At 39.9% G+C, this 23,602-nt stretch overlaps 2 protein-coding genes and 2 long non-coding RNA genes across 8 annotated transcripts in view; 1 reads left to right on the top strand and 3 right to left on the bottom strand.

The window, feature by feature from the left end:
- LOC118115435 (3-hydroxy-3-methylglutaryl-coenzyme A reductase) overlaps positions 1–1,370 on the bottom strand; it is a 44,723-nt gene extending 43,353 nt beyond the window's left edge. For all 3 annotated transcript variants that reach the window (XM_035166581.2, XM_035166582.2, XM_035166583.2), the window contains exon 1: positions 1,213–1,370. In XM_035166581.2, coding sequence (XP_035022472.1) covers positions 1,213–1,308 — 96 coding nt within the window. In that variant the 5' untranslated portion in view covers positions 1,309–1,370. The remainder of the gene's footprint in view (positions 1–1,212) is intronic.
- zfr (zinc finger RNA binding protein) overlaps positions 1–23,602 on the bottom strand; it is a 1,162,720-nt gene that overhangs the window by 1,002,199 nt on the left and 136,919 nt on the right. The window lies entirely within an intron of this gene.
- On the bottom strand, positions 6,441–8,426 carry LOC124852398. Its single transcript, XR_007032954.1, has 4 exons — positions 8,235–8,426; positions 8,049–8,144; positions 7,814–7,938; positions 6,441–7,281 (listed from the first exon to the last, which is right to left on the bottom strand). It is a non-coding gene; the product is annotated as an uncharacterized LOC124852398 (long non-coding RNA).
- Positions 21,364–23,602, top strand: part of LOC124852399 — a 51,426-nt gene continuing 49,187 nt past the window's right edge. For both annotated transcript variants that reach the window (XR_007032956.1, XR_007032955.1), the window contains exon 1: positions 21,364–21,925. This is a non-coding gene — a long non-coding RNA (uncharacterized LOC124852399). The remainder of the gene's footprint in view (positions 21,926–23,602) is intronic.

The raw sequence follows: 23,602 nt of genomic DNA, 5'->3' as shown, positions 1-23,602 counted from the left end.
CTCGTTTGTGAAATATGTGACTCTGCTGCCAGTCAAACTTGTCTGGACAACTTGACTTGATTGAGTTTCTTGAAGACACTTAATCTCTCATCTTAAAGGGTTCTTCAGTTCTGAAGAGAACTGAGAATTGACTTGACTCTTGACGTAATGTTATGCATGCCAGCAAATAACAGCTAATAAAACTAGTTGCTCATGTTATCCTCTTATAGGGCTGGGTGATGGGGCTGGGCGATGTGAACATTTTTATGTTGATAATTTTTGGCAACAACAGGTGATAATTATAAATGTCACATTATCATTTCCTAATCCCAAATCCTGCTTGCCTCACTTGCTCCGTTTTCTCTGTTTACTTTGCAGTCAGCTCCGCCTGCTGACCATAAGGTGCCACTGCACCAAATCAAACCGTCCTTACAGTCTTTGGGCCGCGCCTCTTCATTTACATACAGCTTGAAAAGTCAAGAGGCAAATGCACAACATTTAGCTTTCAGTCTGAGCATTTACATTTCAGCTTTTGCATTTAAAATGTCCACATTTTTCAATGTCACTTTACATTATCACATTATTTTTACATTTTAAATTTCCTTTTCATTTTATACTTTACTTATGGCTTGATTTTTCATTGCAGTGTCGTAAAATAATCATTTTAATTTGATCTCTTTTGATTGTCAATTTGTACTTTTAATTTTAGTTATAATACCCTCAAAATCCTTTGCTTCCTTCTGTCAGCAGTTTCAAACAGAAGCCAAACTGTGGTGTGGTAGATAAAAAACCACATGGCTATGAAAGACTATTTCATACACACATGCAAAGGGGTTGCCAAGGAAGATTGTCAAGCTGAACATCATTTTCAACATTAACAACATTAACGGCAAAAATGATCACCTGTGTAATTTTTAACCTCATCAATCTGCACTGTGGCTTTACAAGTGTTGATCTGAATAGGAGTTAGAAATATGGAAAAATATTATCATTAATATATGCTAATGTTTAAAATATTTTTTGAGTTTATCTGTGAATTGGGCGTCTACTAGTCTGCAACAGCAGTTCTATCCTATTAATAAGTATGCGTTTGACACGTTACCCCAGTGCCGGTGCGTTTATTGTCCCTGCTCCGGTTACCGTTTGTTTTAGCCGTCATTTATCAAACTGGTGGGCGCAGTTAGCGTAGCCTGTACAAAGTAACGTTTAACGGATGAGAGAAGAGCAACTTACCGTGAGCAGGCGAAAGACTAAGCTGAACCTCAGGTCAGGCGGTGAGCAGATGAAAGTCGGATCTGACCGACGCAGCTCAAAGTGGAGCGATTGCATGCAACAACATCATGCGACACTTCAGCCAATCGCGTTGGTTACCTGCTTCGTAGGCGCTTTATCCACGCCCCGTTTCCAAGACGACGACAGCCTTGGGGCATGGCGAGAGTGAGGACACCCTAATCACACCACAACACAGAGGCTGTGGGCTGTCCCGGGGAGGGGAGCGTTTTTCCATGACTTCTATCACCGTTCTATGATACTTCTACCACTCTTCTGCCTTATTCTATATGATTTAGTTTGCATACACTTAGCTACATTAAGCTACAAAATAACGCATAATCTAAAAAAAAAAAAGACAGTTGAGGAGGCCAGGCATATGAAGAAAGACAAAGTGGGGTCTGTCTGAGCATCGGAATTTCTTGTTTTGTATGAGTATAAAACGAAATACCTTTTCAGGGTAAAATACAGATACTTTGTTAGGAATACATATACTTTGCTAGAAGGTACATTGCTTTTATTAGTAGGTCTTTATGCACATTAATATTAACATTAACAATATCAGTGCAGTGCACATTCTAAACCTGCCTGTTTAAAATGGGCTGTTTGCCTGGGCTGTGGTAATGCTCTAGAGCTTACTTAAGAATTATTCCCTGTCATTAGTGAGGCCTCTTCAAACAGGATGTTGTATGAAGAGCTTTTTATATAAAGTTAATGGTGCAGAGTTAAGCTAGAACATGTTGTGTTTATCATCTAATGAAGATTTTAAAGCCAATGTTTTTCATAAAATGAAACTGAAATGTTTAAATGGCCGTGTGTGTGTGGTATACAAATACGTTTGAATTATCTACTGAACTGCTGTTATTTTTTTCTGCATTGCATAACAGCTATTTCAGAGGACTGTGAATAGACCAACACAATCATCAGACCCAAGTTTACAACTTTTCAAAATTTAAAGCTCTGTCTTTAAGCTCACTATGAAGACACGTGCAACCTGACAATTAGCAAGCTGCACCACCCCTACTGACTGCTGCAGATCTGGGCCTCTGAGGTCCTAAATCCTAAAAAAAAGAGGGGATGTCAAGCCCCCCGCCATAGCAGGTCATACTATATGAGAGCCAAATATATAACGGGAAACCGGGTCGAGTCTGAAGCCATGAATAGAAAAAAATGAACACGATCAAAACACTTGATATACGTACTCAACTCAGTATGCCAGCTAATTTTTTTTTACTGAGGTTCAGCAAATTGATGATACAGCACAAAGAGAGACCCAAAGAAGAAAGAGTACAAGGTGAAATGTGTTGGTCCCCTGCTCTCCTTCGATTTTTAGCATAAATTATTACAATTTAAAGTTCGATTTATTGACTGAAACTTGTATCCAAAAATAGTGGAGGCTTCCTGAGGTCACCTGTCTCACCCCTACAAACAAATGGTTTAGTCCTTGCAGCATGCTTCCTCTGTAAACATAATCAAAGTCAGTGAGTGACTACTGGAGTATGGAGGGTTTTAAGGGCCAAAACTAAATGTATATAAATGTATGTAATATAAATATTAAATTCATATTTAAATTATGAAAGACTTATATTCATATTATAATAATTTCGTATTTTTGATAATAGATAGTTTGTGATTACGTAATTTTACCCAGCTAATACACATCATGATTTCTTAGAAAACTATAAACTTACTATTATTGTAATTATAATTATTATAGAATTCTATTTTTCATTTCACTGAAGTTGGATTTTAAAGTTCCGTCTCGTCAAAGAACCAAACTCTTACGTCCTGTCGTCACCACATCCAGGATCCACCTGACGTCCTACTCTACACCAGGACAACAAAGTGTCTGGCAAACACGCTGGGCCCTGGTTTTGAGCCATCCGTAATCCGTAAGACCTTTATATTTGAATTATGTTGTCATTTGACTGTTTTTATTCTTGACGAGCAGCTTCCGACATGTTCCTCTTTTTTTGATTAAAACAAATAGGAGAATATAACGAATATTCAGGAGCTTCAAGCTCCATTTTAATCTTTTTATTTTTTTTGCAGAACCAAATTGTCCTCAACTAGATGCATTGGATAATCCTTTGTTGAAAACAGGAGAGCCGATAGAGAACCGTTTTTTGCTGCGTACCATTCAAATTGCAACCACTTGGGTGTATCAGGGAGCTCATTTCACTGGGGAAACTGAACTGCCAGTGAATTAGGGCTCTGGCATTAGCTGCCCAATAATAATGTTGGAATGTTGACTGGAAGGTATAAACCAGCTTCTTTGGCTTTTGTAGGTCGGTCTTGGAAATTCAATGTGTTTTATATCCCCAGACAAACAGCATTATTATTGAGTCAAGTTTTTAAGAAAAATTATATCGGAAGGTTAATTGGAATATTTTGAAACAAATATGTAAACCTTGGGAGTGACACCATTTTAATCACATTTACACGCCCTATTAGAGATAGAGAGTAGATAGATATAGTCCTCCAAAAATCAATATCTTTCTTAAGCTTGTCTAACTGAGTAGTGAAATTATTCTTAAGTAAGAGTGTAGGATTTACAGGAATAGATAGGTCCAAGTAAGTCAACTGATCCCTGGCAATTTCAAAGGGAAGTGATTCAAGAAAAAGAGGATCCAGATTTTCTGAAAGAGGAATAAATGCACTTTTCCTCCAATTAATGGAATACCCAGACAGGCTACCAAAACAAGGGAATTAACTATTCCCGTTGAGTGAGAATGGCAGATGTAGGACAAGCATAAAGCATCTTGATGAATGATAGAAAAAATTCACCAAATCCATAGTGTTGAGAAGTGCATATATCTCCATTCAATCTGATCAAACGCCCATTCTGCATCTAGCAAAATAACTACAACTAAATAATAATCCAGGTATTAAAAAAAGAAAATCTGCCAGATATATAGCCATTTTGATCAGGATGTATTAAAGAGGATCTATGCCTGCCCATCCTAGTGGCCAGCATTTTTGCTACCACTTTCTGATCATAGTTTAGTAGACTGAGGGGTCTATATCTGAATCGTCCCTCGCTTTCTTAAGAAGGAGACAAATATTGGCCTCATAGAAAGATTGTGCAAATATCTCATTAGCAATTGAATGTTTAATCATTCTAAATAGCAGGGGAGCAATGAAGTCACTTTAGGACTTAAATAATTCTGCACCAAACCCATCTGACCCTGCAGCCTCACTGCTTGGAATTGATGTTATTGCCTCATTAATTTCACGAACAGTAAAATTAGAATCAAGATCAAGCCTAGCAGTCACTTATTTTAGGTAATTCAACAGAATCCAGGAATTTCGCAATATCCTCATCAGATGCATTACAGCTAAAAGTGTATAACTTTGTATATAGCTCTCTAAAGTAGGCATTTATATAACAAGGATTGGTTAAAGTTTCCCCAGTGGAAGTCCTGCCTGTGCACCCCGCAATTGCCTGGCCAACAATTTGCCTGGCTTTTCATTCAATTCAAGTTGCTTTTGTCTCAGCTTAAGTATTTGCTTATTAACCTGATTACTCAAGATTATGTTATATTCACTCTTCAATTTCATAATATGATATAGATCTTTCATGGACCGAGAGGAATAGTATGCCTTCTCTGCTTCCTAGAGCTGCACCTCTATTTCTGCAAGGCGGTTACGCCTTTCCTTCTTTTTCGAAGCTTTATATGAGGTAATTTTTCCTCTTACCACAGCCTTAGAATATTCCCTTAAGATAATATCTAAAACAGCCCCATTATCATTGACTAACAAAAATTCATCCATGGCTACCTTTAAATAATCGTTAAAATGACCGTCTTGCAGTAATAAAGGATTAAATCGCCAAGAATAAGATGTTTTGGGTAAAGACCAATTAAAGGAAATGGTAAGAGGACTATGATGGGAGATTAAGATTCCCTGATATTTTGTTTGTAATACATTTGAAATTAGCTTAGAGTAAATAATGAAATAATCAATGCATGTGAGAAAAATGAATATTCTTTATGAGTTTGGTGCTGTATTCTCCATATATCTACTAAGTTAAAGGATTTAATAGAGTTATTCAAAATTGCCACTGAATTAATAGATGGCTCAGGGTCATATTATTAATGCTTCCTGAGACGATCAGATATCCACCAGAAGGGTTGGTATAGAGATAATTGAAATGGCACAGATTTCTTAAACAAAATAGCGACCCCCCCTAGCCTTGCATGAAAATGTAGATTAATAAACCTTTGAAAACCAATTTGAGCCTACTTTGATCAGAAGGTTTAATATGCGTTTCTTGTACAAATATTATGTCTGCAGACAGAGATTTCTGGCGCAAGAACACCTTCCCCGTTAAATTGACTTCCCATACCCTTTACATTTTAAGGAACAAAAGTTATTGTCCCCATATCAGAAGTAGGCGTATTTCTTATGGAGCTTTTCTTCTATCTTTATTCAACAGCATGGTCTTTCAGTTTGAGAGCTGTTGAATTAATGTTCAGATTGTGTATTACTTTTCATCAAATCCTGCCCTTGCACTGAAATAGCCCGTTTGTACTAAAATTTGCTCTGCTTCTGCTCAAACTGTGTGCTTGCACTGGGCTATATTGTTGCTCGCACGGATTTCTTGCGCTCCAGCTTCAGCCCTTCTCTGCACTCGGGCTGCTTTCTGTGTGCTCGTGAATCGTCTGCTCTCACATTTCTCCTCTGCTCTTGGATTTTTTTATGCAACAACCCTGTCAAAATTCCCCAACCAATAGAATGCCAGGTGTAGTGTTGAGCACTGGTCAACCAATGAAATGAATGAAATGATCCCTGCCTTGTTGCGGGCGTGTTCGCTTTACTTCAGATCATCCCGTGTGGTTGGTTACTGACTTAACTCAAGAGTCTAGCGGACCGCCAGCCAGCATGGCCGTGGCTACCATTGAGGACACCGAGGTTGGGACCTCTGTATTATTTATTTATTTTTAAAAGAAAAAAAAGGTGATTTAACTGCCTAAAAATGACTTGTACAACGCCAAAATACGATGTGCTCCTCCGTCTGATCATCACCGTCATTGCTTGTGTGTGTATGTGGGCGGTGGGTGAGTGACTAGGCGGTGGAGTGGATATACACTAGACTGTTCTGCTCCTGTTCAAACAATGTAATAACCACATGTTCTTTGGCAATTATAATGGAAATTACAGGCTCAAGTTAACTACACACCTAGCAGAAGTATAATAATATAGTATTTATTGTATACCACATTTTGCTTATGTTGATGCACTTTTTGAGAAACGTTTCTATAATTCAAATACAAAATGATGCAAACTCAAACACAAAGATGAAATAAAGAAGGTGGATATTATTTTCCTTAATTATCTTTGGTACACTTGGCAGGAGTGGGAAGTCACAAAGAAAGGGACAGGCAGTGAATACAGAGGATGAGAGAGAACAAAGAGAAGAGGATGCATACAACATTGCATGAATAATGCAATGTTGAAGGCACAGAGACTATTAAGATTAATTCTGTGCTAAACAAAGCATATGAAGAGAAGGTCGCAACATTCTCCTTTCCATCTTAGATGTTATTATCCAACTTTCTAAGAGGAACATAGCACTGCGTGGGAGCTGGACTGGTGAAAACGAAGATGGCAACTTCAGTCATTTCCTTACCTGGAAATCCTCATTCAACACCACACTTAAACACCATCTTGAAACAGCACCAAAAAATGCTGAATACATCACACCAACAATTGCAATTTAGCTAATAGCATGCTGTGATGCCGAGATTGGGGAAGACAGCTATGGAAATAAAAAAGGCAGGTTTTTCACAGGTGAAATGTCTCTTTGCCGCCTCTGGGTCATAAGTTTTTGGTGGCACTCTGTCCGAATCTGCTCCAGTGTGTAGATGTCTATGGTGTGTAGCTGTGAGATTAAGTGTAGCTTCTAGTCTTCTTTGACGTGTGGCAGACAGGTCGGTGAGCTCCTGGCTGTGGAAGGATGGATCCATGTCATCTGTCCCACTTCAATCAGCTGTAAACCCAATGTGATGGAAATTTGACCTGGTGAGACTTCTGAAATAAAGAGATTAGAGAATAGTAGTCTTTTAAGTATACTTTAGTCCTTGCAAGGAAGGTCAGATAATCATACAGCATGCGAAGAGCATTCTGCAGAGGGAATGACAAAGAAACAGTGGCAGGCGTGTGCTTTTTATGCAGATGAAGTGAAGAGATGCGTGTGTGTGAAGAGTTGAACTGTGTGTGTGTGTGTGTGTGTGTGTGTGTGTGTGTGTGTGTGTGTGTGTGTGTGTGTGTGTGTGTGTACTATGTGTGTGTGAACTGAGTGAATACTAAAATCCCAGGAGATAAGACACAGACACCTCTTCAAGGTCTTGGTGGGGGGAGACCAGCACAGTCACAGATTTGTGGCCCTGATGTCATCTTGGCAGTTACACAAGCAGAAATAGTATGCATAAGCAGAGATAATATATAGTGTGGTATAATGGTAACATTTTCCATTACACACAATCAGTACAATCAGCACAGTTCAATGACAATATACACCTATACATGTAACTGAAAAATGCTTCAATGAATCGAATCTTACCCTCTTTCTTCTCTGTCTACTCCTTAACTTTCAATGCGGCTGCAAGGTCCGGTTGGATGTAACGGAAGTTCCTTCATACTGGCTCATAGTATGTCTTAGTACATCATAGTACGTCTTACAGGCAGCTGTAAAACAACATGAGTAACATGAGTATATTATAAATAAACGGAAATAGCCTCGCTAATTCAATGTTAGAAGATCCACAGTAAAAAACACAATTACTATAGTTACTTACATTCAATGGCGTCATTTTCCACACTGCAAATCCGGACTTGCAGCGAGAGCTTCGGCAAAATGTGCAGTGACTGCCTCGTTGTGGGGGGAGCTCAGGCTGTTAAAACATAATGATGAAATGGATCAGATAAAGTAAACCTAGAGAATGTATTTTATACAGCACAGCGTGTCTCTTCTTTAATCTTACCCTTGCTCCAGTTCGTGGCGACTGCCATTTGCCTCAGAGGTGTGAAGACGACGGACAGTTTCCTAACAGGACTAAAAGTCAGGTTTATGAAAAAACTTAACGAGAACAAACTCTTAAGTTTAAGCAGTTCGTACATATTTAAACCGCTCAAGCACTCGATGCTCTCTTCTTCTTTTAGCAACTTTCTCGCTAATCCCACAGTTGTATGTCCTTTCACAAAAAGATGCAGAAAAACTAGTCCACGCCTTTGTTACATCCAGACTTGATTATTGTAATTCCTTATTATCAGGCTCCAGCAGTAAGTCGTTAAAGACTCTGCAGCTTGTCCAAAATGCTGCAGCACGTGTCCTGACAACAACCAAGAAAAGAGACCACATTTCTCCTGTATTAGCTTCGCTACACTGGCTTCCAGTTAAATCTAGAATAGAATTTAAAATTCTCCTCCTCACCTTCAAGGCCCTTAATAATATGGCACCATTATACCTCAAAGAGCTGATAGTACCTTATCACCCCACTAGAGCACTGCGCTCCCAGAATTCAGGCTTACTTGTCGTCCCTAAAGTCTCTAAAAGTAGAGAAGGAGCAAGAGCTTTCAGCTATCAAGCTCCTCTCCTGTGGAATCATCTCCCACTTTCAGTTCGGGAGGCAGACACCATCTGTACATTTAAGAGTAGGCTTAAAACCTTCCTTTACAATAAAGCTTATAGTTAGAGCCGGTCCAGGCTTTCCTTACACCTGCTCTTAGTTATGCTGCTATAGGTCTAGAATGTCGGGGGACACATGACACACGGAGCTTCTCTTTCCAGTTTCTCCTTCCTCTTCTCAATCCTTATCACATCAAAGAAATGAATATCTCATCAATACATGTTACTGACTTGACTTCTTCCCCCGGAGTCCCTTTGCCTTATCGTCCGCAGATCCAGGGCCGTGGCTGCGGTCACATCGTGGATTATGATCTGTGGATCGCGTATCAGAGATCGTAATGGTGGATCCTGTATGGCGGATTCTGTATCGTGCTGGCTGATCGTGACAATAATGGCGGATTCTGTATCATGTTGGCATCTGATGATGGTGGTGAACAATGACTGTGGACTATAATGGCATCCGATCTTGATGGTGGATCATGATCTTGCTGGCTGCTGACCATAGACTATGATTGCAGCAGGACTGCTTGATATATAGTATTTCTCCTTGGATCCTCGACCATTACTGACAATAATCTATCAATTCATTGACCTTCAGTTATGCTTCAAAATGTTTATTCTTATCAATGCTGCTAAAACCATTATCTTGGTGATGTTCTCCTTTACACTTGACATCTATTGCACTTCTGTCCGTCCTGGGAGAGGAATCCCTCACATGTGGCTCTCTGAGGTTTCTACGTTCTTTTTACCCTGTTAAAAGGGTTTTTTAGTAGTTTTTCCTTACTCTTGTTGAGGGTTAAGGGCAGAGGATGTCACACCTTGTTAGTTTAAAAAGGCACAGAGGTAATGATGTCTGATCTACTGAGCGGAGACATGGCTTTCAGAGTACTGCCATACAAGCCAGTAGACAGTCAGATTTACCTTTGGCCTCAGTGTACCCTCAGGTTCGGCTTGTAACGCTATTGCAATTAAAAGCCTGGAACACCTGATGACACAAAGGTACACAAATGAAGATATGTCACTAACATCCACCGGAGTCTGCATGAACGGGACCAAAGGTGTTATTGATGTGTAAAGCCCTATGAGACAAATTGTGATTTGTGAATATGGGCTATACAAATAAAATTTGATTGATTGTTTACACGCTATTCAGATCTAAGAGTTACTTAGCTTAGCAGTTAGCAATGGCGTCTCTCTGTAGTTTAGCTCTTACCGTAATTTGGGGATTGTGCGCCCGTCTTTTCCGCTTCGACTCCTCCACACTAGGCCCGCGGCTTTGCTTTTCAACGCAGTCATCCTCTCCTCCAGGGAAAACAGTGTTGTGTTGACTTCATCAAGTTTTGTATGCCGAAAACAGAGTCATTCATTGAACCACGTAAAACAACAGCCGGTAGTTTTTTGTTTGCGGGAGACAGGCACTTCATTCACAAGGCTGTGATTGGACGAGCCCTCTAACGTGATGACGTTAACGACTATCGTGGCATCTTCAGGAATGGACGTATTCACGAGCTGAGTGTGACGTTTTCAGAGTAAAACTTCACAAATGACCTTTTCACTTTTGAAGCAGCGGTTATTTTTGTAATGATCCGGTTGGCCTTCTTCCTACACCGCTGGGTGTAGAGGTCCTCCATGGATGGCAGCTCCGTCTTGGTGATGTGCTGAGCAGACTTCACCACCCTCTGTAGAGCCTTACTGTTCAGGGCGGTGCAGCTGCCATACCAGGCGGTGATGCAGCCAGTCAGGATACTCTCTATTGTGCACCTGTAGAAATTGCAGAGAATCCTGGCATCCACGTTGAGCCTGCGGAGGAAGATGAGCCGCTGTCTGGCCGTCTTCCTGATGGAGTCTGTGTGGTGAGTCCAGGTCAGGTCATCACTGATGTGAACCCTGAGGAACCTGAAGCTGCTGACTCTCTCTACCGTAGTCCCGTTGATGGAGCGTGTTCTACTCCCTATCTTTTCCTGTAGTCCACGATCAGCTCCTACGTTTTGCCGAGGTAGAGATGGAGGTTGTTGTCCTGTACCAAGATGTCAGGGCTCTGACCTCATCTCTGTAGGCCTTCTCATTGTCGCCGGTGATCAGGCCTCTGACGGTCGTGTCATCAGCAGATTTGATGATGGTGTTGGAGCTGTGGGTGGCCACGCAGTCATGCTTGAACAGGGAGTACAGGAGAGGACTGAGCACGCAGCCCTGGGGGCACCGGTGTTGAGAGTCAGGGTGGAAGATGTGGTGCTGCCTATCCGCACAGCCTGGGGCCTGCCCATCAGGAAGTTCAGGATCCAATCACAGAGGGTGATGTTGAGCCCAAGGTCTCTGAGCTTGGTGACGAGCTTCAGGGGCACGATGGTATTGAACGCTGAACTGTAGTCAATGAACAGCATTCTCTGACATGTGTCCCTCTGGTCCAGGTGGGAGAGGGCGGTGTGAAGGGTGAGGGAGATGGCATCTGCAGTCGATCTATTTGGCCTGTTGGCAAACTGAAGTGGGTCCAGTGAGTCAGGGAGGGAGGAGGTGATGAAGGATTTGACTAACTGCTCAAAACACTTCATGATGGTGGAGGTGAGTGCTACTGGGCGGTAGTCGTTTAGGCAGAGGGTTTTCATTTTCTTCGGAACAGGGACAATGATGGTCTCCTTGAAGCATGTGGGGACTACAAACTGGAGAAGTAACAGGTTGGAAATGTCTGTGAACACATCTGCCAGCTGATCTGCACACACCTTGAGAGCTCGGCCAGGGATGCCAGCAGGTCCAGGTGCCTTGCGTGTGTTAATCCGCTTAAGTCAGGGGTCTGCAACCTTTACTATAAAAAGAGCCATTTTGCCTCCTCTTCCACCAAATAGAATTTGTCTGGAGCCACAAAACATGATAACACAGCTTATAAAGTTTTATATAAAGTTATACTCAGAGTTGTGTTAGTTCACACTTAAAATGAACTTCAAAGTTCAAAGTTCAGTTCATGCAGATGAAAATTAACTAGTTCACGTTCATAGTATATTTTTAAAGATTTTCAACTAAGTTCACGATTCCAAAAATTAACTATTTCATGATCATTTGTTCCATCTGTTATTGGGATGATTTATGTGACAAACTTACGATATTGTGTTTAGTTATTAATCGATGGTGTCAGATCATGTCTGCGTGTCGCTCCGCTCATTTTAACACTGAGTCCACGTCATCGATTCATTTGCTGATGTAGCAGATGACCGCGTCCGTGTATGTGTTGATGTTGTTGTCCTGGAACACACACCACTCCGTAGTGCTGAAGCTGTCCCGTAGAGCCGAGCCTGATTGGTCGGACCACCGCTGAATGGTCCGAGTCACCAGTCTGTTACGTTTGAGTTTCTGCCTATAGGAAGGCAGCAGCAGCAGAACTGAGACGTGATCTGATTTGCCGAATGGGGGGCGAGGGAGGGCCTTATACGCATCCCGGAAGGGAGTGTAAACATGGTAGAGTGTGTTCTCACCACGCGTAGGACAGTTGATGTGTAGATGGTATATCGACAGGACTTTCCTCATCTTGGCGTTGTTAAAATCACCGGCCACAATGAACGCAGCCTCTGGACGTGAGGTCTATGCCCTTTTGATAACCGCATGCAGCTCGTCCAAGGCCTGATTTGTGTCGGCATGTGGCGGAATGTACACCGCTGTTATAACGACCGATGTAAACTCCCTCGGGATTTAATAAGGTCGGCATCTGATCATGAGGTGCTCCAGGTCCGGAGAACAGCCCGAAGAAATAATCTCCAAATCCGAGCACCACAGATTGTTCACCATGCAGCAGACACCCCCTCCCTTGCTCTTGCCCGAGTTTATTGTCCGGTCCTGGCGGTGTATGGAGACCCCCTCGGGAACAATGGCGGAGTCCGGGATCGAGCCAAGTCTCCGTGAAAACCATAACGTTACAAAACTCACTGTCCCGTTGAAAAACCATCCTGCTCCGAAATTCGTCCAGCTTATTATCCAGAGCGGAGGCCGGTTATAACGGCTCCTCAGCCGGACTAGGACGCCGGCGTGCGACCCTCGTTTCCTTCATCGCCTCCGTGCTCCAGGTACAACAGGTTAACATCGCCATGGGCATTCCCCTTTGTTGGTGGCGGGGAAAGGTGTTTTCCATCATCAACCTGATGTGCAGAAGTTGTTCTCTATCATATTGTATCATAGGGCTCACTTGGTCAGTGTGCACAATGCAGAATAAAGCAGAATAAATAACATAAAAAAGAGCAGAGCTGTGGGGGAGCTTGAGACACGGTAGCCTTCCTCGGCGCCATCTTAAACAGACAACCACCTATCATCAGATGTGCCCTGAAAATTGTATCACTGATTACACTCATTATAGCATACTTACTTATTATATAAGGCAAATCTATTCAAGCTACAATTTTTGATTCTATAATTATACTTTGCCTGAGAAAGCCTCCCCTACACAGTTTATTGTGATAAAACTTTTAAACTAAAGACGACTGTTTGGAGTTCAAGCTCCACCAAGTTTATTGTTTCAGAAACAACGTTAGTGCAGCTGCTGCAGTGTGAAACTCTTGAGCTGGACTGGCCGTACAGTTAAGTAACATTGAATTTAAATACTTTAATATGACCACAAACACAGATTTTTATTCTGCAGAAACCGACTTACTGTGATCGACTGAAACGGGAATATTTAACGCAACTGCATTTTAAGAGCAGCTGTTTAAAGTACCATTACATCTCCTAAAGCTCTTTATTCAGAGTATTGGTGTTGATGTGTTGTAACGTGTTACAGTGAAAACTAAACGTGTCGCCTACATTCCGTTTTTATATCGTTAATCTTAAGCAGACCTGACTGAATTTGTCATTCGTGTGTTAAATAAGTGAACATGCACAATAATGTATTTGTTTGTCACATGAAAATAAATAATTGGAAGTGTAACTTTACTAGAATAGGCAGACACATAGAGAACCTGAGGCTGATGTCCACCACCTATTTCCTAAGCTGAAGTGAAGTGATTATGATCTGACGAACTCTGAAGTAATAAACTTTTATTTTTATCATGCAAGTCTTTGAAAGTGTTAACCTGGCACATGTATGACTTTACATATCTGTGTATTTGTGTTACGTTTTTAACTAGGTGACTCAGACTGCCTGCACCTGTGGATGTCCAACGTGAGACACAACTGGAATCCAACCAGACTGAGAGTCATCACTTCAACACTGACTCCAGGTACAGACCTGTTTTCATAACTGACAAACAGTCAAAGCAAAGTATTATACATAATGCATTAAATTATACTGTATATGCAGTACTTTTAATGTGTAAGAACTCCATACTGCACATTCACTGTCTTGGTAGTGCACTGTTTAATCCAAAACCATATTCAAATACATAGTTGAAAATCAAGAGAATATAAGGACACACTTTGTTTATAAGTAACACTTCCTCTGCAATAATGCCATACTTTTATGTTTCCTGTCATTTTATTAGGGGCGGACGAGCCTGAAGGACACAGCTGTGCTGACCGTGTTCTGTCTATTATGGCAAAGAAGAAAAAGAAAGAACTTTTCGTTAGCTTTTTAAAAAAATCTAAAGTGTATCAAATCAGAAAGTAAAAGATGAACATTGTTGTGAAAACAGTGTTAATCTTTTTAACCAACCATAATGAATATAGAAATTCACTCAATATTATCCATGACACTTAGCATGACTGCCAACTGTAAGCAGCTGAAGGTCATCTTTAGTTGAGGGAGGAAGACATCAAGTGTTGTGCAGATGAAGCTGGTGCAGGTCATCCTCATGTTGACCAGCCTGAAGCTGCCGATCTCCACCATGTTGGTACTGCAGTGCTTCATGTAATGAAAAGAAAAAACTCACTATAAAGGATGTTTTATGCTGAAACCACTATGTCACATCTGCAGGATAACATGGAACAAAGGAGCAACACCTCAGAAATACATCTCTGTAAATACTTTTTACAGATACTGTACAATACAATTAATAACAATTACAATACTTTTGACACATGTAATATCAGCTGTGTTAAACAGCCAAGACTGGTACTGGACAGTTTATTCTGTGTTTAGCAGGTGGAAGCACCATAGATTTCAGCAAGAACTGATGAACTGAAAGAAATAAACATTGTACAAATATATAAAATGTGTTTCTACCTCATCTGTAATATTCAAGGTGATATTCTCTAACAGTGCTGTTGATAACAGCCCACATCAAGTCCCTTGACTTCTCTCAGTGTGAAAACAGATAAATATATAATAAATATGAGAACTTTTTACAACAGTGGTGTGTGGAGATCACATTTTAACTGTCATATAATTACACATCTGCATTGAGTCTAATTTACTGTAAATTCCACAACAGGCTAAATAAACGAGGCGGTAATAGTATTGGTGGATATACAAGCCTGTATCAAACCATTTATGAAACATATAGTTACTATCACATGCAACTTACACGCTTATTGATATTAACGGGAGCAATTCCAATAAGGTTCTTGCACTGTTATGGCTTGGGCCCTAAAAGTAATAATTGGAGCATTCCAATAGGGTCCTTGCACTGTTCGAGCTTGGGCCCTAACTATCTTATTTCCTTATCAAACGAAGCACATTTCTTCACTAAACCCCTCTTGCTCCACTCTGTGCCTGTGCCTCTGGCTTGTAATATCATGATTTGATTTTAAGGAACAGACTTTTTTTTTTTATTTGCACAAAGTAGGCACATGAGATCCAAACACAAGTAACCGGAGATGCACTCTAATGCCAGACGTGAACTGATGTACTTTTGGCTGTTTATATTTGATTGGTACTCTCAGGATGTGAATACCAGGTCTGAACAGGACCTTAGAGATTCAAGCAAACAGAAATAAGCCTGCATTCTGAGGTGCAAGGTGATCTATTGGGATAATATGGGTTAATTTATATAAAATGGGGGATTTTACAGGGAGCCTATGGACAGATGCTAATACAGGACTAATATGATTACTTTTTCTAGTTCCTGTCAGTACTCATTGCTCCACTCTGTCCCTCACTCAATATCTCCTTTTGACACATGCACTTTCACACACTGAGACACAAACAAACACAATGACAACAAACATTTGTATACTTGGACTGGCTAGTAACACCATCGTTTCATCTTAAGGAAGAGACATTTTGTGTTTACTTGCACAAAGTAGGGTAATGAGATCTGAACACAAGTCACTTTAAATGCACTCGCTTGCCAGGTGTGAACTGACTATGGGCATTTCACTTGTGATTGGTACTCAACACAGTAACATGAGGAGTATTGTGATCTCTTTTCATGGTTTATGTGTGTACTCATGTTGCAGTATCTACTGAAGGCTTTTCACAGACAGGGACATCTTGATAAAGAATTAAGAACGTGTAAAGGTAATAAATGCATGGAGAATTTTATTTGCATCCTTTTGAGACGTGATGTTAATATTTTTACCTGCTCACCATAATTCTGACTGAAATTGTTTTACTTGAGTGAGTCAGTCAGGACCTGACTTTTTAATGGTCGAGGTAAATGAAAATATTGCTGAAGTGAGAAAAAAAGGGGTGACTGCAAATTATTTTGCTGGGGACCCAAACTGATAATGATTTAAGGAAAGAAACAATATGCCTGATTGAATCACGTGGTGGCAATTTCTATGAATCAAGCAAAAAGTAAAACACTTTTCTTTCTGTAAGTTTAGTTCAGCATCTGCAGATGGACTCACAGTACAATCACCTGAATGACATGTACAAATGAGCAAAGAACAGAGGTGAGGTCTGTGTTCTTATAACCCACAGCCCCCTCCCATTCTGTATGTAAAGGTATTGATTACCCTCCTGGTGTCTTATCAGTATGGGAGACATCCTGCCTTCACGTCTCTGTGGAAGACCCTGGAGTGAGACCCCTGGTGGGAGATCCCAACCATATACAAAGAGATACTATAATATTGAGGCTTCAAAGAGGCAATAAAGTTAACATTTTTGAGCGATAATCACAAACCTAAAGTTGCCCTTTCAGATAAACAATTTTGTCAATCTTCCACACACACGTCTGCTCATGCAATATCACATACACAAATTACAACATTTCCATTACAATCACAATAGATGAATCAGGGACATTGAAGCTGTTAAGTATATACTGTTATACTGGAGGCACTGGACTGACCAGGAGGACAGGGGAGCTGTGTTCAGACAGACAGTTATGAGTGATGAGAGGTTACTGTAAGCAAGTGTCAGAAGGGTGATTCAATCACAACATCTTAATTACTCAAAAGTGTGTATTATCTTCGACATAGCCTTCAGCACTGACGAGTTATATAAGACCACATAGTTAATGGTGAGCAGAGATATATAGAAGAAAAGAATAATTACAAATATTAATCCTTGTGGTAGAATATAAGTGTAGTGCCCTCATAAGGGTCAACAAAATTAACCTGTGCTTGAAATTTAAAACATTCAATATTTAAAATTGCATGAACCGCCGGTGTATCATCTGACTGCATGCATTTGTAGTTTCTGCTGTTACTCCTTCCAGTTGCCAAGATAAAAATGTGAGATAAGGTATAACATATCAACTATTGTTGAGACAGAACTGTTAAGATCGTTGAACAACCAAGCAGAAATAAAGCTGTATATTCTTTTGAGACAATATGCTAAATGACTATTGCATTGAATGTTTTATTACACTTACACAAGTTTTAAAGATGTTTTCGGAACATATGATTTATGAGGGGCAAAAAGTGGTGTGTGTGTTTTCTGGTCTATCACAGACAGCCTCTAGGCGTCTCTGTAGATCAAATGCACCCTTTTTTATTGGATCATCCTAAGAAGTAAATTGAATTTAGGCTGAATCCGTTGAAGAAAAGCACATGATCATCATGTGGTTTTTTTGGCCTAACTCCCTTTTTATGTCCTTTAGTCAACTGGAGCAGATATCAGTGTGAGTATTAAGTTTAGACTGAGCTTCGTTCAGGCAGTTTAGAGAAGAATGCATCCAGCTCACTGGCTCCTTTCAGTTCTCTTGTTTGTTGGTGCCTCCGAGTTTTGCTCTGCCGGACCACTCCATGCCCAGTGCAAAGTAGAATGGTATGGTATATTTCTTGTCTACATATGTTGCTAAAGATGGATTATATATTTGATGTGTTGTACAAAAAATCTGATATTTTTGCTTTGCTTAATATTGCATATATCTGCACACAATTAATGCAGGAAAACTTTGGGGATTACCAGTCACAGTGACACTAAAAGCTATTTCAATTATTTATTAAATTTATTCAAGAATAAACATCTTATCTTCAGTCTTCTTTTGTATTATAGAATGAAGTTCATTTACTGGTTAAGAATTTCTTTATTTCCCCCATAAATGGGTGAGGTTTGGGTAGATACTTTCTCCTTGAGGTTCCTCAGTTTATATTTAACACTAATGCCTATTTTGTAAGAGCAAGCTTTGGCGAGTGTTCTGTTATGCATCATTCCATCAGTGTTGGTGACGCTCTGCTCAGGGACGGCCCATGGCATAGGCAACATAGACAGTTGTTTCGGGGGAAAAATGCTAGAGGGTGCCGCGGGATTGGGGATACCAGATCCCGGAGATAAATTATTAAAGACTGTAGTATCAATAAGCTACTGATAAATCAAGAAAATATATTTCCTACTTATTATTACTACTTCTACATTATCTTGCACATTTATCCTTACAACTCCATTTCTGATAAGAACATTAATCTATGATGCATTTCGCCATTCTCAATCCAATCTCTTTCTCTCTCTTTCTCAAACGTTCTCTGACTATGTACACAAGAGGAAGGGCTGCGCTCTCACTCATATGCACATGCAAAGATACACATCCCTTACACAAAAACCAAGCTCTTAGTTACAGTGGAGAAGTGAACTAAATGTTCAAGCGTGGTTACACTTCGGTAAAGTCGAAGCCTAGAATATTCGTTGCCACAAATGCAACAAGTACTTTGCATGTGAGGGCTGAAACATGACCTACTGTGTTGGATGAAATTTGTTACATTTGATTTTCTTGAATCTGATCTTTACGTCCGCCGTTTGTCTTTCAGCAAGATTATAAAAAAACTAATGAACCACTTTAATTGAAATTTGATGGAAGGTGGGGTATGTGCTAAGGTAGAAACCATGAAAGTTTTGAATGGATGTAGACTGAGTAGCGGATCCAGAAATTTTGTATTAACTTCTTTGACATTGGAAGGTTAGGTGTTTTTTGATACATTCACCAATTTGCCAGAGAAAAATGCATGGATCTTGATTTTTTTTAAAAACGGGCATATTTAATTGTGTAGAATTTAGTGCGGCTCTAAATAAAAATCTGGTTCTAATATTTTTGTATGTGTTTTCATGGCATAGGTATGCACTTTACTGAATAGAATTCTAGTTGTGTTATTCCATGAGGCTATAAAATGAATAAAACAGGTAAGTCATGTTGAAACTAATATACAGTTCTGCTATAAACCCATTGTAAACTTAATCAAATATAACGTTATCCCTATATTCATTATAAATGCAACAGAAAATGGTCATACAGTCACACTCACAACTATTGTATATTAGATGGCATTATTTGTAGTCAAGAAAATCAGATGACTTGCATGAATCTTCAATGTTTGTACTTTTTTCATGCAGGTACTTTGGAATACCATGTCAAGTGGTAAGTGAATCGCTTGTCTCACAGATTAAGAAGTGGAGAACCATGGCAGGCTGTACTATGGGAGGACAGAGGTGTCTGTACAAGGTGTGTGTGCCTGTTTATCTGAAATCAACAATGTAAACCTGCACAGACTTTTTGCCTGCCTGTGGCATGGCTCTATGGATTTGAAATGTCAGTCTATTGGTCCATGTACTACATTGGTCCAGACTCAAATAGTAAAAAATATGGATGTTATGTATAGAGCCAAATCACAACCAGGGTCGGGGGGGGGGGCAGGAACAGATGTTGTATGTACAAACTGTCAGACTGATTGTCATAGTGATACTTACTTTAATGTTGCAGTACTATATCAGCACCAGCCAATACTAGTAGTAATAATAATAATGGTGATTATTGGGAAATGGTAAATGGTGGTTGCTTATTAATCAGTTTAGGCTGATTCATGCTTCTGCATCGAAGCGACGCCATAATAGTTAATAAAGTTTGGCAGCAGAATAACACCACTATTCTCGGCCAATTAATTATTGTCGGATGCACTGTAGACTTAATTAAATGACTAATTTCTTTCAATATATACAGATTAAAAACATTTTAAATAGGTTCATGAATATGGATATTATGCTAGCACATAATAGATCTGTAGATAATAACTTGATGAAACTCTCTAAATTGTATAAATTGATATCCCACTCTACTGATAACTATTGTACAACCATTAAGGCACAGTGGGAAAAAGACCTAAAAAAATATTTCACTTCCGAGGAATGGGTAAGAAAAGATTTTGCAGTTCTCCAATTCAGCTAAAAATGTTATTTAGGTCACATATAACTCCACAAAAATTACATAAAATGAATCCAAATGTTTTGAATGCATGGCTGTGGTGGCGGAGGAACATTAATACATCAATTGTGGGACTGCCAAGTAGTACACATATTTTGCGATGTTATAATATTATTCAATTTTATTTGCATAGCGCCAAATCATAATATACATTATCTCAAGGAAAGTTGCACAGATGGTCACGACCTTAAAAATGTAATAGAAACCCAACAGTTCCCACAATGAGCAGCACTTTGGTGACTGTGGACAGAAATCTCCCTCAATAACTGGAAGAAACTTCTACCAGAACCCGACCCAATGTGGGCAGCCATCTGCCTCAACCGGTTGGGGTTAAACTCTACTTAAAAAGTCTTCAATTAAATTTTGTGTTAACATTCCAGTTTGCCCCATTGTAGGTTTACAAGGCAGTGAGGTTGTTGGAATGAATTCTCCAATGTTTGATATAGTCCTCGTATTTTCTTCTCTTAAATATGTAAGTCAACCGATGATGGATGGTTTCCTACACCTAACCTCAATTTAAATATGAGATGTAAAAATACAAAAAGGAAGTTTACGATGAAACAATATGAATTTATGTACTCAAAGCAGCTAGTCAGTTTTGTAATAGGAGTTAAAATCATGGACTGTATATGAAAAATGGACATAGCTTCCGGTTCTAAAAGAAGTGTTTAAAAGTGTATTACCACAAGGATTCGGCAGAAGCTGGCTCAAACTGGCTCCAAGAAATCTCTGGCTGGATAGACAAAAATGACAATTTATCCCATGAAATGTATAATAAAAATAAATATTCCCACCAATGATTATGGTCTCAATCGCAAGATAACCTCCTTATCAGAGATCTGGTGGTCTATCTGAAAATACTATCGTAATGCATTAATAAGATATTAGAGTTTAAAAAGCCATAGGTTTGGGGGCGTGTCTGTTTGACACAGACTGTCGGATGATTGACAGACAGCAGCTGCAACGGGTCTGACTCGAGAGAGATTCACCGGAGGAAAACTGGAGCTTTAATTACATCGTGTTCACTCACATTTACTGTGATTCTGTTGGTATCAGTCGCTGGAGAAGGGTTTTACACTGACACATTTACTGTTGGTTTGTGTAACACATGCAGTCACTACCGCAGGTTGAGGCAGCACGGAGCACACAGGACACAGAGGACGTTTTAAATATTTATTAATGAATCACACACACTTCACCACTCCGCAGCAGTGTGTCTCTTAATGTCCACGCCAAATGTACATACGGCTCGTGTGTGTCAGTCAAACAGCGATCCTCAGTCCAGCTGCTACTGCCTTTAAAGGAGGAGATGATTAGGCAACTCAATGCAGCTGTGCCAATAAACTCACCTGTTACTGCTCCTGCTGAGCCAGCTCCGCACATTCCCTCTCCCACAGCTGAGTGCCCAAACCAAGCCCACACCCACAGTTTGTTTTTATTAGGGCTCACAATGACCATATTGCTTTTGCTTCGATTATTAGTTTTGAGTTCACCGGGATTAAGGCTTGTTCTTCAGTAACAACAGACCCAGAGGAGCTGATATCCGGTTTGTTCGGTAAGTAACTCTTGTTTTATTAACGTTTTACAGTCTTTATCTTTACAAGTGTTCACTATGCTCCACATAAGTTACTGTGGGTTTTCTATGTGTTCTGACAGGAGAAGAGGAAACGATTAGAATGCTAATTACTGACCCAGTGAATGTGAATTACGATTCTAACCAAGTTAGCTAGTTAGCCGAAACTAAAATGTAAAAGGCCTGTGATTAATTTCAAATTCCAACAACATGTTCATCAAAGTGTTCTTGTATGATTATAATACTGTGCATGTTACTGCTGTTTTTTTTTCTCTGATGTGCTCCTTTAAAATCATGAGTACTAAAACAGGTGTTCATATATAACTTTATTGTACATGGGCGGCTGTGGCTGAGGGGTAGAGCGGTCGTCCTCCAACCTGAAGGTCGGCAATTCGATCCCCAGTCTTCCCCATCTGCATGCCGAAGTGTCCTTGGGCAAGATGCTGAACCCCGAATTGCCCCTCATAGAACAACAAAGTGCTGCTAATAGATGCACTGTATGAATGTGTGTGTGAATGGGTGAATGTAAAACTGTACTGTAAAGAGCTTTGAGTGGTCATCAAGACTAGAAAAGCGCTATATAAATAAAAAACCATTTACCATTTACCATTTACATTAAGCTACATTAATTCATTTATAATCCAACAAAAAAGGAAATACAGTTGTGGATCAGTAGTATTTCATATAAATCTTACAGCCCTTGATGCAGTCGTCTGTTCACTGTAAGAGTAAAGTTCAAAGCCTGGAGGAACACAAGCTTCTCTTACATTTAAAATGTTTAATAGTGTGTAGTTTAACTGTAATGATGGTGATGCAAACAGTTCATGTAGCAGCTCACATCTGTTCTTGCATCTCTTCAGGTTCTGCAGATTATAACACTGTTAGAAAATATTTAACACTACAGTATTTAACTTTGTTTACACGCTAACTTCAGCTGCTCTGAAATATGTGGACATGTGCAACATTGGCTTTTCAGATTACTGAAACATTACAAACTTTACCTCAGATGATGAAGCTAACTGTATTAGCATCTAGTTGTCAGTAGCTGGTGTAGGTGGGCGTGTTAATAGTTGCTTAAAAAAAAACATTATCTTTTAAGTTCCTGGTTGTTCAGCTGGATGGACATACACCTATCTTCATTGCAACTATCCATCATCCTCCTAGGCCCTCACCCATTTTTATCACTGAATTTACATCCATCCTTGCTGATCTCTGTCCAATAATGTTATTCTGCGGGGGGTTTTAAAGGTCACATATTTTACACCTTTTTATGAAGTATATATAAATCATGTATCTGAAGCTTCTTCCTTAAAATACTCCTCAGATAATGCATTCAAGCATCTCTACAAACACTATTTCAGCTCTGCTCTGAACAGGTGGTTTCTGTGTTTGTCACTTTAAATGCGAATAAGCTGTGGCTGGTCACACCTCTCTCAGCAAGTGGATATGGCCTGGTCTTATCAGGGCCATGTTTTTGTGTTTACAGTAAGTGCACGGCTAGATAAGGCTGGTATGACGCTGTGTAGTTTAACCATACAAGTTTGATCCAGAATCTGAAGAACACTGCGGTTGCAGAAGGACATTTCTGAACCGGTTAGTCAATGATTTTCTATATGTTTGTACGCTTATTTTTTGGGGGGGTTAGTCAGCGTGTGCCTT

The sequence above is a fragment of the Hippoglossus stenolepis genome, chromosome 9, assembly GCF_022539355.2.
Source record: "Hippoglossus stenolepis isolate QCI-W04-F060 chromosome 9, HSTE1.2, whole genome shotgun sequence".
Classification (NCBI taxonomy): domain Eukaryota; kingdom Metazoa; phylum Chordata; class Actinopteri; order Pleuronectiformes; family Pleuronectidae; genus Hippoglossus; species Hippoglossus stenolepis.
This window is presented reverse-complemented; position numbering and strand designations above follow the sequence as displayed.